The 13,374-nt window shown below is 39.8% G+C and overlaps 1 protein-coding gene across 1 annotated transcript in view; it reads right to left on the reverse strand.

Moving 5' to 3' along the window:
- Positions 1-1,375: 1,375 nt before the first annotated feature.
- Positions 1,376-13,374, reverse strand: part of TMEM131L (transmembrane 131 like) — an 81,975-nt gene continuing 69,976 nt past the window's right edge. The window contains exons 27-35 of the mRNA XM_059818212.1: positions 12,448-12,572; positions 10,760-10,917; positions 9,682-9,867; positions 8,533-8,611; positions 7,369-7,451; positions 5,897-6,017; positions 4,183-4,271; positions 3,210-3,352; positions 1,376-1,745 (exon numbers count right to left, since the gene is read on the reverse strand). Of these exons, the coding sequence (XP_059674195.1) occupies positions 1,467-1,745; positions 3,210-3,352; positions 4,183-4,271; positions 5,897-6,017; positions 7,369-7,451; positions 8,533-8,611; positions 9,682-9,867; positions 10,760-10,917; positions 12,448-12,572 (1,263 nt within the window). The 3' untranslated portion in view covers positions 1,376-1,466. The remainder of the gene's footprint in view (positions 1,746-3,209; positions 3,353-4,182; positions 4,272-5,896; positions 6,018-7,368; positions 7,452-8,532; positions 8,612-9,681; positions 9,868-10,759; positions 10,918-12,447; positions 12,573-13,374) is intronic.

A 13,374-nucleotide genomic window follows, 5' to 3' on the forward strand; every position in this document is an offset into this window, starting at 1 on the left:
GTCAGCTATTACGCAGCGCCTTTTCTGCTCTGCCTTCGAATGAAAACGAACGTGAAAGCCTCAACATTTTGTAGTCAAACAGAGTTCTTGTCTTCCAGTCAGCCTGCATTCAAAGGGCAAGAGAAAAACAACGTAGCAAAAAGTAAGGAACTTGCTCAAGTTCACAGAATCCTCAAAATGGTGACCGGACCCCAAACTCGCACAAGGAGCAGAACTGAAACCACCACTACAGCAGGTCACGTGAGGCTTCGTTCAGCTGCGCCATGAACTCCTCCAAGCAGAGATCTGTCCACCCCTTGGGGTTACCCATTCTCCTGCAGCACCCCCCTCCAAAGGAAGTCACTCATGTTCCACCTGAACCTCCCATGTGCCAACCTGTGACCGCTGCCATTTGCCTTAACGCCCGCAGCCACCACACAGGCTGTGCAAGGCTGCTACTGGATCCCCCTTTACTCTCTCCTTCTCCAGGCTTAACAAGTCCCCTCGTCCAGGAGATCTCTGAGTCTAAGGGATGCATTCCCCTTTTTCTGCCACCTAAGAGTGAAGATGCCCAGACTCACTCTGCCATGCCAGAACAACGGGCTCTACGGGAACGGTCAGCAGAGACAGCTTGGAGGAAGGAAAGATTCAGCCCCAACTGGGCGGCAGCACTTCCCTGGTTGCCTTTTCCACTACAAAGATTCAGTCTCATAACACGAGCTAACACAATGCACTTCTGCTTTGGAGAGTGGTGTGAACTCCGCTCTCAAAGAAATATTTGTTCCACTTCAAGCTTTAGCAGTTTAAACAAGGGCAATTAAATGCACTGAGAACGCTATTGCAACATGAAGGCTAAAAATATAAACACAAAATGTCAGGAGTCACTCGCAAGAAAAGCTCCTGACAGAAATGCCCATTCACCCACACTGCACAAGCATAACATCATCCAAGTGACAGCTCACATTTTGAAGCCAGACAAATAAGCCACAATTCAGCCTTTTTTCTATTGCAAGAAGTTTACACCCACAAATAACTATGTCAGCAGTAGGAGTGGCACCACTTGGAAAATCTCTGATCTACATCAACAGGTAGGACCGCAGTGTTGCTGTTTGGTACAGATGCGATTACTTATGGGTATAAGTTTGTACCTACAAATGCTAAACCACTCCTAGTGTATACGACAGAATGTAAACTTCAGAAGAAACATGTGCAGTACAGGTTCATGGACGCTTTTAAGAATCTAATACTGTCCTTATTCTTGAAATATTTGAGTTTTAAATTTATAGCCTTCACCTGACAATAACAGCGTCCTGAATATGCTTTGCTTTTTAAAATGCACTGAATGCTCAGACTTCAGTAAAAAAAAATTTATTTTCAATACAAAAGTGCCAAAATATCCACCAACATTGTAATCTATTCAACAACCAGCTTACTCTAGTAATCAAAATTGCAAGCATCTTTATTCACATTTTTAAATCAAATTCCTTTCACACGTTTCCACAGTAACCCGAGTCCCTCGAAAGTGGGAAATTTGCATTTCGATTGGCTGCTGTAGTCCATATGTCCAAGTTCATGTAGGCACGGAAGGGGTTAAACCTTGGATAGTATTCCTGCTTACACATAACTGCCTGGTTCTCCACGTGGGTCGAGTGTTGCGTCGTGGCACTGACGGGGCAGCAGTTTTCATAAATGTCACTCTGAGGTGCCCAGATGGAACCAAAAAGTCCAGACATTGGAGACAAGCTTCGGGTGCTTGAGAGGTAGGGCTGTAGGGCAAGATAAAATTACCACGGAAAACTGCAAAACGGACCATTTGCCAGAGAAAACGTACTAAATGGGAGGGAGCAGCATTTATGCAGAGAACTTAGGAAACACACAAGTAGAAAACTGCACGAGTTTACAAAGCAATATGGCTGCTGAAAATAGTACAGCAGCGCAGTGTGTGTGTGCAAAGGCACTTCACTAAATGAAGCCATATGAGCTCCTCCCTGCACGGCATTGACGCTACTGTAACAGGAACACAATATTCAGTTCTGGTCAGGCTGTTAAGAAAAATCAGGGAGAAATGGAAGACACGTGAAGAGCACCATGCATGTTTTGAGAGTTAAAAGAGAAGGACGCCTAAGAAATGACAAGAAAAAGGTTGAAGTATGTGTCAGTACTGAAAGACTATGCACACTGGGAGCAGAGAGGGATATTCAGTATGGAAAAGAGACTGTAATTGGGTGCTAGGGAATTTAGTTAGAAAATTTTGAAAGCTTATAAAGAACCTCCTGGAGGGCAAGATGTGTTAGTCTGCGAGGAAGTCTCTCTGAGAAGGTCATGGAAGTCTTGGGACTTTTAAAACTGAATGAAACACTGAAATGTATTGTAGGGAAAAGCTCACCAGGGAAATGAACTGAATTATCTAATGTATTTTCCAATCTCTACCTTCTGTGTTTCCTGGCATTCCTGAATAAAATATGAAACAAAGCCATGGGGTTTTTTAGGAAACAGTCTTCTACCAGTTTTGCCACTTCTTAACACAGCAGAATTCTCACTTTTGCAGTTGGAAATATTTCTTGCTTTGTTTGGTTAGTTTTATTCAAAATAAACCTAGTGTAAATAAAAAAAAATAAAATTCCAAAATAGAAGATTTTGAAATATGAACAGAAGAGAAGGTGGTTACAATTAAAGACCACCTTGAACTTAAGTCACTACATTGCACGACGGGATGACATAAACATGGCTAGTCTAGAGTGTAACAAGTCAAAGTCAGCATTCAGAAATCTGCACAAATCCAGCTTAAATCACTTGGATTTCCTAGCAAAAAAACCTGTCAAAGTCACTGAGAGCAGCTGTCCATTCAGCTCTACAATTTCCAAATCTCTTTGGGTTTTGCTGTCAACACTTTTTGTGTTTTACCCTCATCTGGAAAGGTTGATTTTGATAGGAAAAAAATCTCAGTAGACTATGTAAGTCCAAAATGTTTTTCCATATGTAAGATGATTTTAGTTGATTTTCAGGCAAAAGGATCTGTCTTAAAATTTCACAGACAAGCATCCAAGTAACAACCTTGACCAACAACTGGGAAAAAGCCATGCTACCAATGCCAGCATCAAATACATACATTAGGCTACTTAAAGTATTCATGAAGAACATGCGAGCAACAGGTAGGGGAAAGACAGAAATGCACTGGGAAGGCTTTGAAGAGGCACACGAAGGCAGCACCTCACAATGACAATACTCACTGTGGAGTTGACATAACTGGCGGGCTCCCAGGTAGGTGGCATGTTGGTAGGCGCGTTCCAGGTGGAGGGACAGTTCTGGTCAATGAAGGCTGTATTCTGCACCGCTGCAGTACCTGGGAAGCCACTGGGGTAGTTCATGTTTTCTGCAGTTTATAAAAAAGCAGGAGGACAAAATAAGGCTTTTGCAATATAAACACTACTAACATTTCTGTGGAGGAACATTGAATCTTCTCGGAGTGAGCCAGGCTGGAACCAACCTAAGTCTTCAGTGACTTCAGGCACCTTCAGGGCAGCACAGCAGCGAAGCATAACAATTTCTGTTAACAAGACTACCACTCTGTATTAGGGACTCACTAACAAATTGCTATCAGGAGGTTGGGATAAAGAATTGGCAATCTCTCTACTGGAGAACAGAGTCTTTATTAGCCACAGAACGTGCATGGCAGAGCCTACCCAGGCTTCACTGCCAACACGCCTCAGCTCTAAGCACCCGAGGGATCACCATGCTGCCTGTGATACTGTAGCCTGACCTTTAATTATTGCTAAAGAATTCTAGGTTGCTGCCAGTGTGCTTCCCAAGCCAAGAAACTCTAGCCTGGAAAGATAATTGGTCACAAGAGGCCTTCTGTTTCACACACTGGAAGGCAGAAGCCTGCCAGAGGGGAAACAAAGAAAATTGTGCAAAAAGATTTGTGTAATACTGTGGTCACGAGCATTTCTCTCTATCCCCCCTCAGACAGAGTCCTGTATACTGGCTTTTCAGGCTTAGCAACTCCATACGAAGATGAGCCTTCTCATCCGCCACGTGCAGACACTGTTTATTCCTACAGAACATCCAGTCAGCTGGAAACTGTAAAGTCCACTTAAGCAATGAATGCCCAGATGTTTATAGAGAAGCTCAGCCTTTTGTTCTACAAAACGTGAGAGAAAAAACCACGCTCAGTGATAATTCATAAGCTTTATTTCATCTTACCTTCTGGGAAAGCACCATATTCGTTCATCTCTAGTGGACAATACATATTGGAAAACTGGCTGTCACAAGCTGCATTCCAGTCAATGAAGCTGTGCCAAGAAAAAAAAAAATCTGCTGTGAGAAACAATTTGCAGAACTTCTGAAAATTATTCAGAAATACTTATTTAATGTGAAGCTGTTGGATGAAAAACGCCTGTAAATGATGATGAGGCTTTTCACATTCCACTTGCCAATTCTGCCAGTATCTACTCTGTGCCACTACGTAATCACAGTGATTCTCTTACTGAGCTTTTTCTCCTCTGGAAGGATGAACAACTTGTAATAACAGCTACCAGAGTCCTGCAACATCTAACTGGGTTCAACTTCTTCCTCTGTAAAAAGAAAATAATTGTACTTCTTTTCCACAGCCAAGGAAACAGTAGATATAAAGTGAAATAATGCGATTTGAAATAGAAGAAAACGTAACGCATTCTCAAGCGTTTGAATGCTTGAGAATAGCAATTAAAATGGAGATTTCTACTTTCCCTACCACACGTGTTAGTCCTGTTAAACACATTAATTTGTAGGGATAGGACTTGTTTTAATTAAAATAATTTCATAATTTCACGAAGACTTATGAAAAGTAATTCTTAAAGATATGCCAGAAGTGAAACAAGCCCTGCTATGCAGAGAGCTTGAAGAAGTCCAAGTCTGGACCCAGTCCCGACAAGGTAGGCATATAAAAGGATTTCAGGTCAAGTTGTGCTACTTCAGTTTTACTATTTGGGCAAGAAGTTATAGTAAGTTATCACTACTACATATGAATAAATAATTACATGAATTTTTGCATATAAAGTCCAACTTGAGATGGGCGTATGAAAGCAAAGTCGCATAATACAGAATCTGCCACAAATCATGTATTTTATCTGACTTAAGGGTCGGACAGACTGCTGGCCATTGCTCCCAATCATTAGGGCCACAGTTTGTTGACACGACAGAACGGAGGTTAGCAGGCTGGTTGGGATCACAAGACCATCACTTGGGGATTTCCCCGTTACCACTCTGTCATTTCAGATGACAGGATATGACCTGAAGAACTGGCCGTATTTCACTGCTATGTGGTGGCAGAGTATTTCTTCTCATTAGTTTGTTGTGCATCTTTCATTAGTAAAATTTGTGGTGTGGAAAGCCTGAAGTACCAAAATTACTCAAGTTCATTACTACAGGAAGATCAACCCAAATCTACACAGAACCTCAAAAGGACCAACTTTTATCCTTACACCACCTTCAGACTGGACTATTTGCCTTTATTTAACAATGACTGTTCATGCCATTTAACATGAGTACACACTGCATAACACACACTGTGACATACAGAAGCTATGTATTTAGCAAGAGGGAAACAAACGTAAAAGCCAGGCCCTCTGACTGGCTATGCAAAAGAAGTGGAAGAAATTAAAAGCTTTCCAAAAAGTATTTAATTAAATTTGAAAGAAGTTCTGGAATATCTACATATGAGCAGGAACACCAGTGAATTTGTCTTAGCAAAATTAATCATGATGTACTAATGAAAGAGCATAAACAACTAGAACTAAGATTGAAGTGACAAGCAAGGATTTTACTTTAACTATCACCTGCCTTACAAATATTGTAAGGTAAGCTCAAGTGCAGTCCTCTGCATCACAACAACCTGAACAAAGAGTTATCCATGCTGTTTACATAAAACATAACTTGCCTGTTGTGGACAGAGGGGGTTTCTTGGATCATGCATGGTATATTATTCTCAAGGTTGTAGTTTAAACTGTTTGTCAGACAGACTGGCTGGGCAGGCCACAAGTCCCCTGTTGGGTAAAGACCTAAAAAGGGAAAAGGGAATGAAATGCAGAACAACAGGAAGGAGGCTTCACAAACTCTGAATATCGCAATGACACTTTATTCTCAGTTCCACAATAAGGACTGTATGCTAGATAAAAAGTCCAGAGTTAATAACCAATTGGGGTTTTTTTGTGATAATTTCCAACTTTAAACAAATCTCAAAATCTCTATTTGTTAAAAAATATATATAAAAAGACTTGAACCGAGAAGCTGAAATTCAACAAAACAGGGCAAGATATTCCTACAAAGAGTCCTTAAGTCATCAGCTGCCAGTACCAAGGTGGCACCCTTTCTCACAGCAGGACGGATGGCAGGTATGCGATCCCCACCAGCCTCCCCCTCGCCCCATCCACCAGTCAGTAACCATCTCTGATATCCAACGGCACGAATGCAGCGGGAACAGGGTTGGGTTTTTAATAGACTAGAGCCATCCACAGCCAAACAACACATGAACCCGTTATGGCTGTATTTAGCCCCCAGGGCAGACGCTCATTGTGCTGCTCTCTATGGACTGAGTGCCCTGACGGCCCACAGATACTTGGTTCCTATCAACTCTGTGAGAACAGGGAGCTGGAGAAAGGAAAAAATCCAAATTAGCAGTCTCCGCAAGACAAAGGTTGCAAAGTTAGCTCTATTTCATTATTTCACACTATAGATATTATGCATATTGCTACTGCAGAAAAAGTTTAATCAGCATTTGTATCCTACCAGACACAGGTTAAACCTACAGCAGAAGGGACAGTCATGAGCAGGCAGTTCTGCTGCCCAAAGAAACACGTGTCCTAACCAGCTTTCAAATTCTACCTCACCAGATAGCCTGTTGCTTTTGTGAATCCCACTCAACAAGTTAATATTACTTCCTTTGAGATACAAACAATGAAAAGTCAAAGAGTTTTAACAGCCCAATCCAACCTCATTCATTATTGCTTTCAAAGACAGCAAGTCCCAACTGTGGAAATTTAGAGAGAAAAATGGTCATATTTGATTTGATGCCGAGCTTCTTTTAAAGACAGCAACCAGTGCTCTTGATCTCCCAACCGCATTACTTTTGGACATAAATCTGTGCAAAGCAAGAGGATGAAAAAACAAAAAATACCTAAAACATTGAGTTGAAAGCTAAACGCTGTCTTCACACAGAGAAGATGCAGCAAAAAATGTCAAGGTCATCAGCTTTTGTTTGCTATCTTTGCTCTTAATTTATTTAGAAGTTAGTCAAGTTGTAGTAACAACTTGTCTATCAAGTTGGTGTATACAACTGTCATTAGCAACATGACTGAAATGGCTTGACGAAGTGTGCAAAAAGCAGCTTCAGTTGTTAATAAAGTAACTGACCTTTATTTTTGTCAGGATCTGCAGCTATGTCAGTGAAATTCGGACATAAGGTTTCAGGATACTGGGGGATGCTGTTCATGTCTCTGCTGAATGAAAAGAAAATTTAATTTCTTGAGTCTAGGCACTGTTATGTTTCATAATCCAAAGTATTTACAAGGAAATATACAGAGATGTAAAAAATATTCTAATCAACATCATGTTTGCTATTACTTTCCCACTTTCTTTCCTGATTTTCCTTATTTTGAACAACCGCGTGCAATTTTTTTAACAGCTTTTTTTCCGAATTAAAAGCCAGCTACTTATTACACATGCAAAATGAATAAAATTAATATATCTCAATTACTGCACTTTTATTATCCAAGTATTAATCTATTGCAAATTAATTCAACAGCTCTTCTCTAAAATTGGAAAACAAGCTATAGTCCATGAAGATGAGTAGGATCTCTCATAATGTTTCAATGCTCCCAACAACTTTCAGGCAAGTTTACTTTTATGTGCATGAAGACACATAGGCACACATGAACATTGATTTCATATTCATCAAACCCTATCAAAGAAACTAGTCAAAAATGAGTGAAAAGGGAACATTTCCAAGCACCAGAATCCCAGAGAAAAAGGATTAAATTATTGCTGCTAGTGAAAACAGAGTCATGAATGAGAAGTGAAATGAGGACTCCTAGTAATAAAAATTGTAGATGCTATCTCTACTACAGTAAAGAGGTAGAAAGGAATGGGGGGGGGAATCAATTTTCATGCTGTGTATCCTAGGAGAACATTATTCCCATTAAAAAAAATAACATCAACTTGAAAGTCTCACTCCCACCTGTTGTTTTAAAAACCATTATTACTTTAATATAACTAAGTGCTAATGGAAATGTAGTAAGTTGCTAAGATCTGCAAGAAATGAGAGGGGAAAAACAATTTCCTTTTTTCCCCAGTTTTAGTTTACATTTGGAAGCATTTATCGTATTTCCCCAATATAATCCGTTTCGCATGTATCTTTTCACCTACTGAAGAAGGTTCTTCTTCCAACTAGAAAGTACAGTTAGATGATCACAAAAAAATGACAAGACAACAGGTAGGTATAATTTGTCAAAATGAGATGAGATTTCAAGTTGGTGGTGTTTCTTTAATGTCTTAGAGGTGTAGATTCAAATTTTTTACCTGGTATTGCAGATGTTATGAGACAGATTTAAAGTGATAGGAGTTTCAGATGGAAAATCATTTTGTGAAATATTCTCTCCTAAAGGAAAGAACGACTGTGAAAATCAAAGATCCTAAAAAAAGAAGTATGCACAGAATATACATACACACAAATAGACTCATCAATAGTGCTAACCAAGTTTTCTCTCAGACTGGAGTATCACTAACTGCATTTATTCCAAATCGTGCTATCTACTTCCACACGGTCTTAAATGTATTTTATGACTTACAAGTGATTACCACACTCTTGATGGAGGGGTTCCTTGTTATTACTAAATTAATTTTGAATTTGAAATGACTAATTTTCTTTTTTTTTTAAGAGGCATCAGAATTTGAACAAACAAAAAACTCATGTGCACACAATTCATTATCTATTAGATCGCAGGTTCAGATGCATCATGTACTATACCTTTTGGTAAGATAAAGTTTTATACATACAAAAACACACATGTAAGTACATGCACATTTTTAAATTATTCTAAACAGCTTTTTTCAGGTACTCAAAGCTGGTTTTACTTGTGTCACTTCAGCACCTTCTTTAAAATTTACTTCTAGTACTACATCAATCTGAATAGTGATGGCGGTGACAGGGTTTAGGCTTTCAACTATTTTAATGATATTCAGGCATTCAAAAAACTGCAGTAATGAACCACAGTTCCCATTTCTCATATAGTCAAGCAGCCCAGGTCTCCTGGCTACTTATGCCTTGAATACTGCCATCCAGTCACAGCATCCTCAGATCCTGCTTTCACACATTCCTCATTTGTGCATTTTCTTAAGTAACTCTAACAAACATAAATGCAAAGGAAGAAATTGCTTTGACTAGTGACTCTCAGTTCTTCCATCTTTGCATGAAAACCAACTGTGCAGCTTCCTCAGGGCAGAGTCTGACAACTTCTCCGTAGCCTGACAGCTCATCTTTGTCTTCACAAAACTTCTGGTACATTTTTTCAAGTACCAAGTTCTTTAAATCTCTCCTTGTGTTTCTGAGAGGTGCTCTCAACTATAAAAGGCAAGTTACATGCCCCGTGCCACAGTACCCCTTTCCATTTAGAAGGAAGGCTGAAACTCTGCCCACTGTGGTGCAGAGGTGATATTTGCAGAACTTACTGGATGGAAGATAATGCCTGGCAGTAATCATGGGCTTTTTATCTCCGTCTGAACTGCTGGTACTGCTCCAGCTACCCCAGCTCCCACGACTGGCACGAACGCTTCCCGATGAACTTCCACAATCTGAGCTTGAATCAGAACAGAACTTCTCCAAACACTTCTTTTTGGACCGTTGATAAAAGCTTTCTGAAGAGGTTGCAAAAACAAACCAACACAAAACATTTAAGAAAGTCTTTCAGATGAAGATTCAGTGAAAAGTCATCTGAAACATGAATTTACACGGATTCTCTGACAATAGGGCAGAAGATAATATTTACTGATAGCCTCAAGATAAATGTGCCAGCCCCTGCCACGAGGAGCTTATGACCTACATGACATCCCCACTGTAATGAATGCAAGTCAGGGTACAGTGCAGTTAGAGGCAATAGTTTGAAATGCGAAGACCGTACTGTTCTTTGAAATATATAGTTAATATTTTAAACATGAAGCATATCCTAGCTGTAGGAACATGCATACTGAAAGCAATGACAAATGTTGCAAGTAATTAATTTGTAAGTGATAGATGCTCCTTTCTTATTATCTCATCAGGGAGGCAAAGGACAATCCTATAAACATTGATACCTTCTTCAGCCCTCCTCCTCCCAAAAGCCAGGGAAAACAGCTGATTAAAATCCTGACAGAAAGGCAGGAAGCATGTACCCAAGCTAGTGGTGGTTTTTAAAAATGACCTGCCTATTCTAAAGGTGGCCTTCACAATACAGCCGCTTCAGTTAATACCGGCTTTAATTTGAACACACAAGCAGACTGTCAGTCCTTCACCCGGGACTGATGGATTATGGCTTCAGACTGATTCATCTTCTGATTTGCACCACCAACCAACCCTGCGGAGAAAGCATGCGGAGCCCTTCAGAAGTGAGCAGGTATTATTTCAGGCACTGCATCGTGCCAGGCCTGCCCTCTTCATGTCAGGGTTCGAAAGGGAGAGAAGCACAAGTCTCTCAAGGAAGGAATACAGCTCTACTGCCACAAAAACCACATTACATTTCTTCCCCCGTTTAAGACAATTAAGATTGTGTACCTGTTTCTCCTTGTATAGACAAGCTCCCAGCTTTTTGGTCTGCTTTACAATTTTCCCCGTTACTCTGAGGACACCAGGCTCTTATTCCAATATTCGCTCTCAGATCCGGCCTTTCATATTCACTGCACATATGCTTCAACTCACTCTGCTCAGGGACCCTAATACAACCCAAAGAAATATGTTTGCATTTTACATTTCAGCTGCATTTTTCCTTTTCAGGCATTAAACACATCAGCTCACACAGCTATCGAGGCAGGATGGGAGGCAAGGAATAGGTTTAGGAGTCTTATTCCCCAACTTTACAGAAACCTAAAAAACCTTTCCCAAAATGCAATATCCCATCACACAGACTACTACTTCTCAGGGGGAGAAGCAAACCAATGTGTGTATGTTTAATTCCATTCTCTAATACACTTGCAGAAGGAAATCAGATGGTATAGCGGTAAGCACAGCCTAGCACTGTATGAAGATCTAGATGCACAGAAAAATGTGACCTATGTCTATTTCACTGGCATAATTGTAACTAGAATAAAACCATCATCTTAAGTTTTTGCTAGTAAAACTCAAATATCTGGATCCAATATCATAATCAGAGAGTACTAAGGGAAAATTAATAAAATCCAGCTGTCAAGTTTTTACAGGAAGGAAATTATTACATCCTGACTCAGAAAGTAGCAACTGCTGAATCAGTTCAAGGAACAGGCACCAAATCTCAGTATTTCACTTCCGTTTTTTTATCCTTCCTACCTACAAAGGTGTGCATCCTGCCAAGATTTATACATGTGCTGACTTCCCACACAATGAGTAGTAATTTGTTTATAATGAGTTAAAACAGCCCCTTCAGATTTACAATCTCCTTGTTAAGTCTACTGACCTCAATAGGACCACTTGCAATAAAAATTAAGTCTGTGAAGGCTTTGTAGGATCATGACCTTAATTCAAAGGGCTGGGGGAGGAGAAGGAGGAGGATTTTCTCCTCCTAAGTGTTTCTATTCTAGCAGCAGTTTATAACTGGTATTTTTTAACAACAATCCAAACAACTTAGATTTTAAAAATATGAAAAAATAATTGAGTAGTTTACAGCTGACTTTAGAAATGCATTTAAACAAACCTCAGGGGGAAAAAAAACCCTACTTTCCCAAGATGCTCTCAATATTCTTTTGAGCCTAGTGCTGCTCTAATCTTTTTAATCATTATGGCAAAAATGCAAGCTGCTGCCTCTTCTCTACATATTTCTCTTCCTCTTTCAAAACTACAAGACGACAACATTCCCTCAGTTACTCAACATAGTAGATGATTCTCCTGAAGGTAGAATCATTTCAACAATTTTGTTTTCCTTTTTTCACTGAAGAGAATACACGACTGGATTTTATCCACGCAATGCACAATGGAAAGGAAGCTAACCATCCAAACTTCAGAGACAGCAAATGCCAGACTATAACGGAGAGCGACCACTGCTATGCAGAATGGGGTGTGTCTATATACATTCAGATTTACCAATGGAAAAACTTTTTTTTTTTTTCTGGTGATACTTAGTACTGCACATTCATAAAAATAAAGGCTTAGGCCAGGATTAAAGTGTGTTTATTTAAATAGATAAAGCAATCCTGCCTAATGTACTATGCAAAACCTGCGGAAACATTACAGCAGCTCCGGATTGCTTCATGATTTGGTGAGGCAATACACACCTTGTAGATATATTAACATTCTTCTTCTTATTCTTTCTAGACGTTCTATTTCTATTCCAATTCATATTTGGTACATTTCCTTCCTTCTTCTCCTGAGGTTTCTTCTTCCTATACGCATCTTCTTGCTAAAGGTAAAAATATGAGCTGAGACAATACATATATTATAAAATGAAGTTACCTCAGTAAATGAACTCCATTGGATTTTTCCAGCTAAATTACTCTGGACAGAACGACCCGACCCAAATGCATAGTTACTTCATGATTTAGTGCCTTTCCACAGCACATCCTCTTTCCAGCACAATCTATTTGACCACCCTTTCCAAGACTCTGCCCTTCAAGACACCAACAGATGATGAGAGAGAAATTTTTGAATTCCCAATGTTAGCATTTTCCCCCTCGCAGCATCTAGCTCTTACTTCCAGGGAAATAAAAAAATAGGGGGAGAAAAAGGAAAGCAGTCAATAAAATTCCCAATGTGCTAAAAACAAAAAACATCTGCCAGATTTATGATCAGTTTGTGTGCAAGTTCAGCAGCAATAAATCCTCCCTTTCCTCAGCAGCTGGGGGGGGTGGAGGGAGGCATTCATTTGAATTACAACTGAGGAAATTATGGGGTAAATTAACCAACAAATAATAGTCATTTTAAAAAATGCAAGAAACAAACAGAGCACCATCAGCCACAAAAGGAAAGAAGTTTGTAACAACCGTTTCCAAACAAGACCAGACTCTGTCTTTTCTGACACATATTCCTCAAGTATGCTAAGTAATTCCTCCTTATACCTTTTTGCCATGGTATTCCTACCCAGTAGACAGAACACAAAATAATCCAAATTCTTGGGTCTACTAATTACCTGATGAAGTTCTTGAAGCGTTTTACGCTGCCTGCAACAAAGGTACAGTCTGCTGTGTTTATTGTGCTAGAAACCA

Source organism: Gavia stellata, chromosome 5 (assembly GCF_030936135.1).
Source record: "Gavia stellata isolate bGavSte3 chromosome 5, bGavSte3.hap2, whole genome shotgun sequence".
Classification (NCBI taxonomy): domain Eukaryota; kingdom Metazoa; phylum Chordata; class Aves; order Gaviiformes; family Gaviidae; genus Gavia; species Gavia stellata.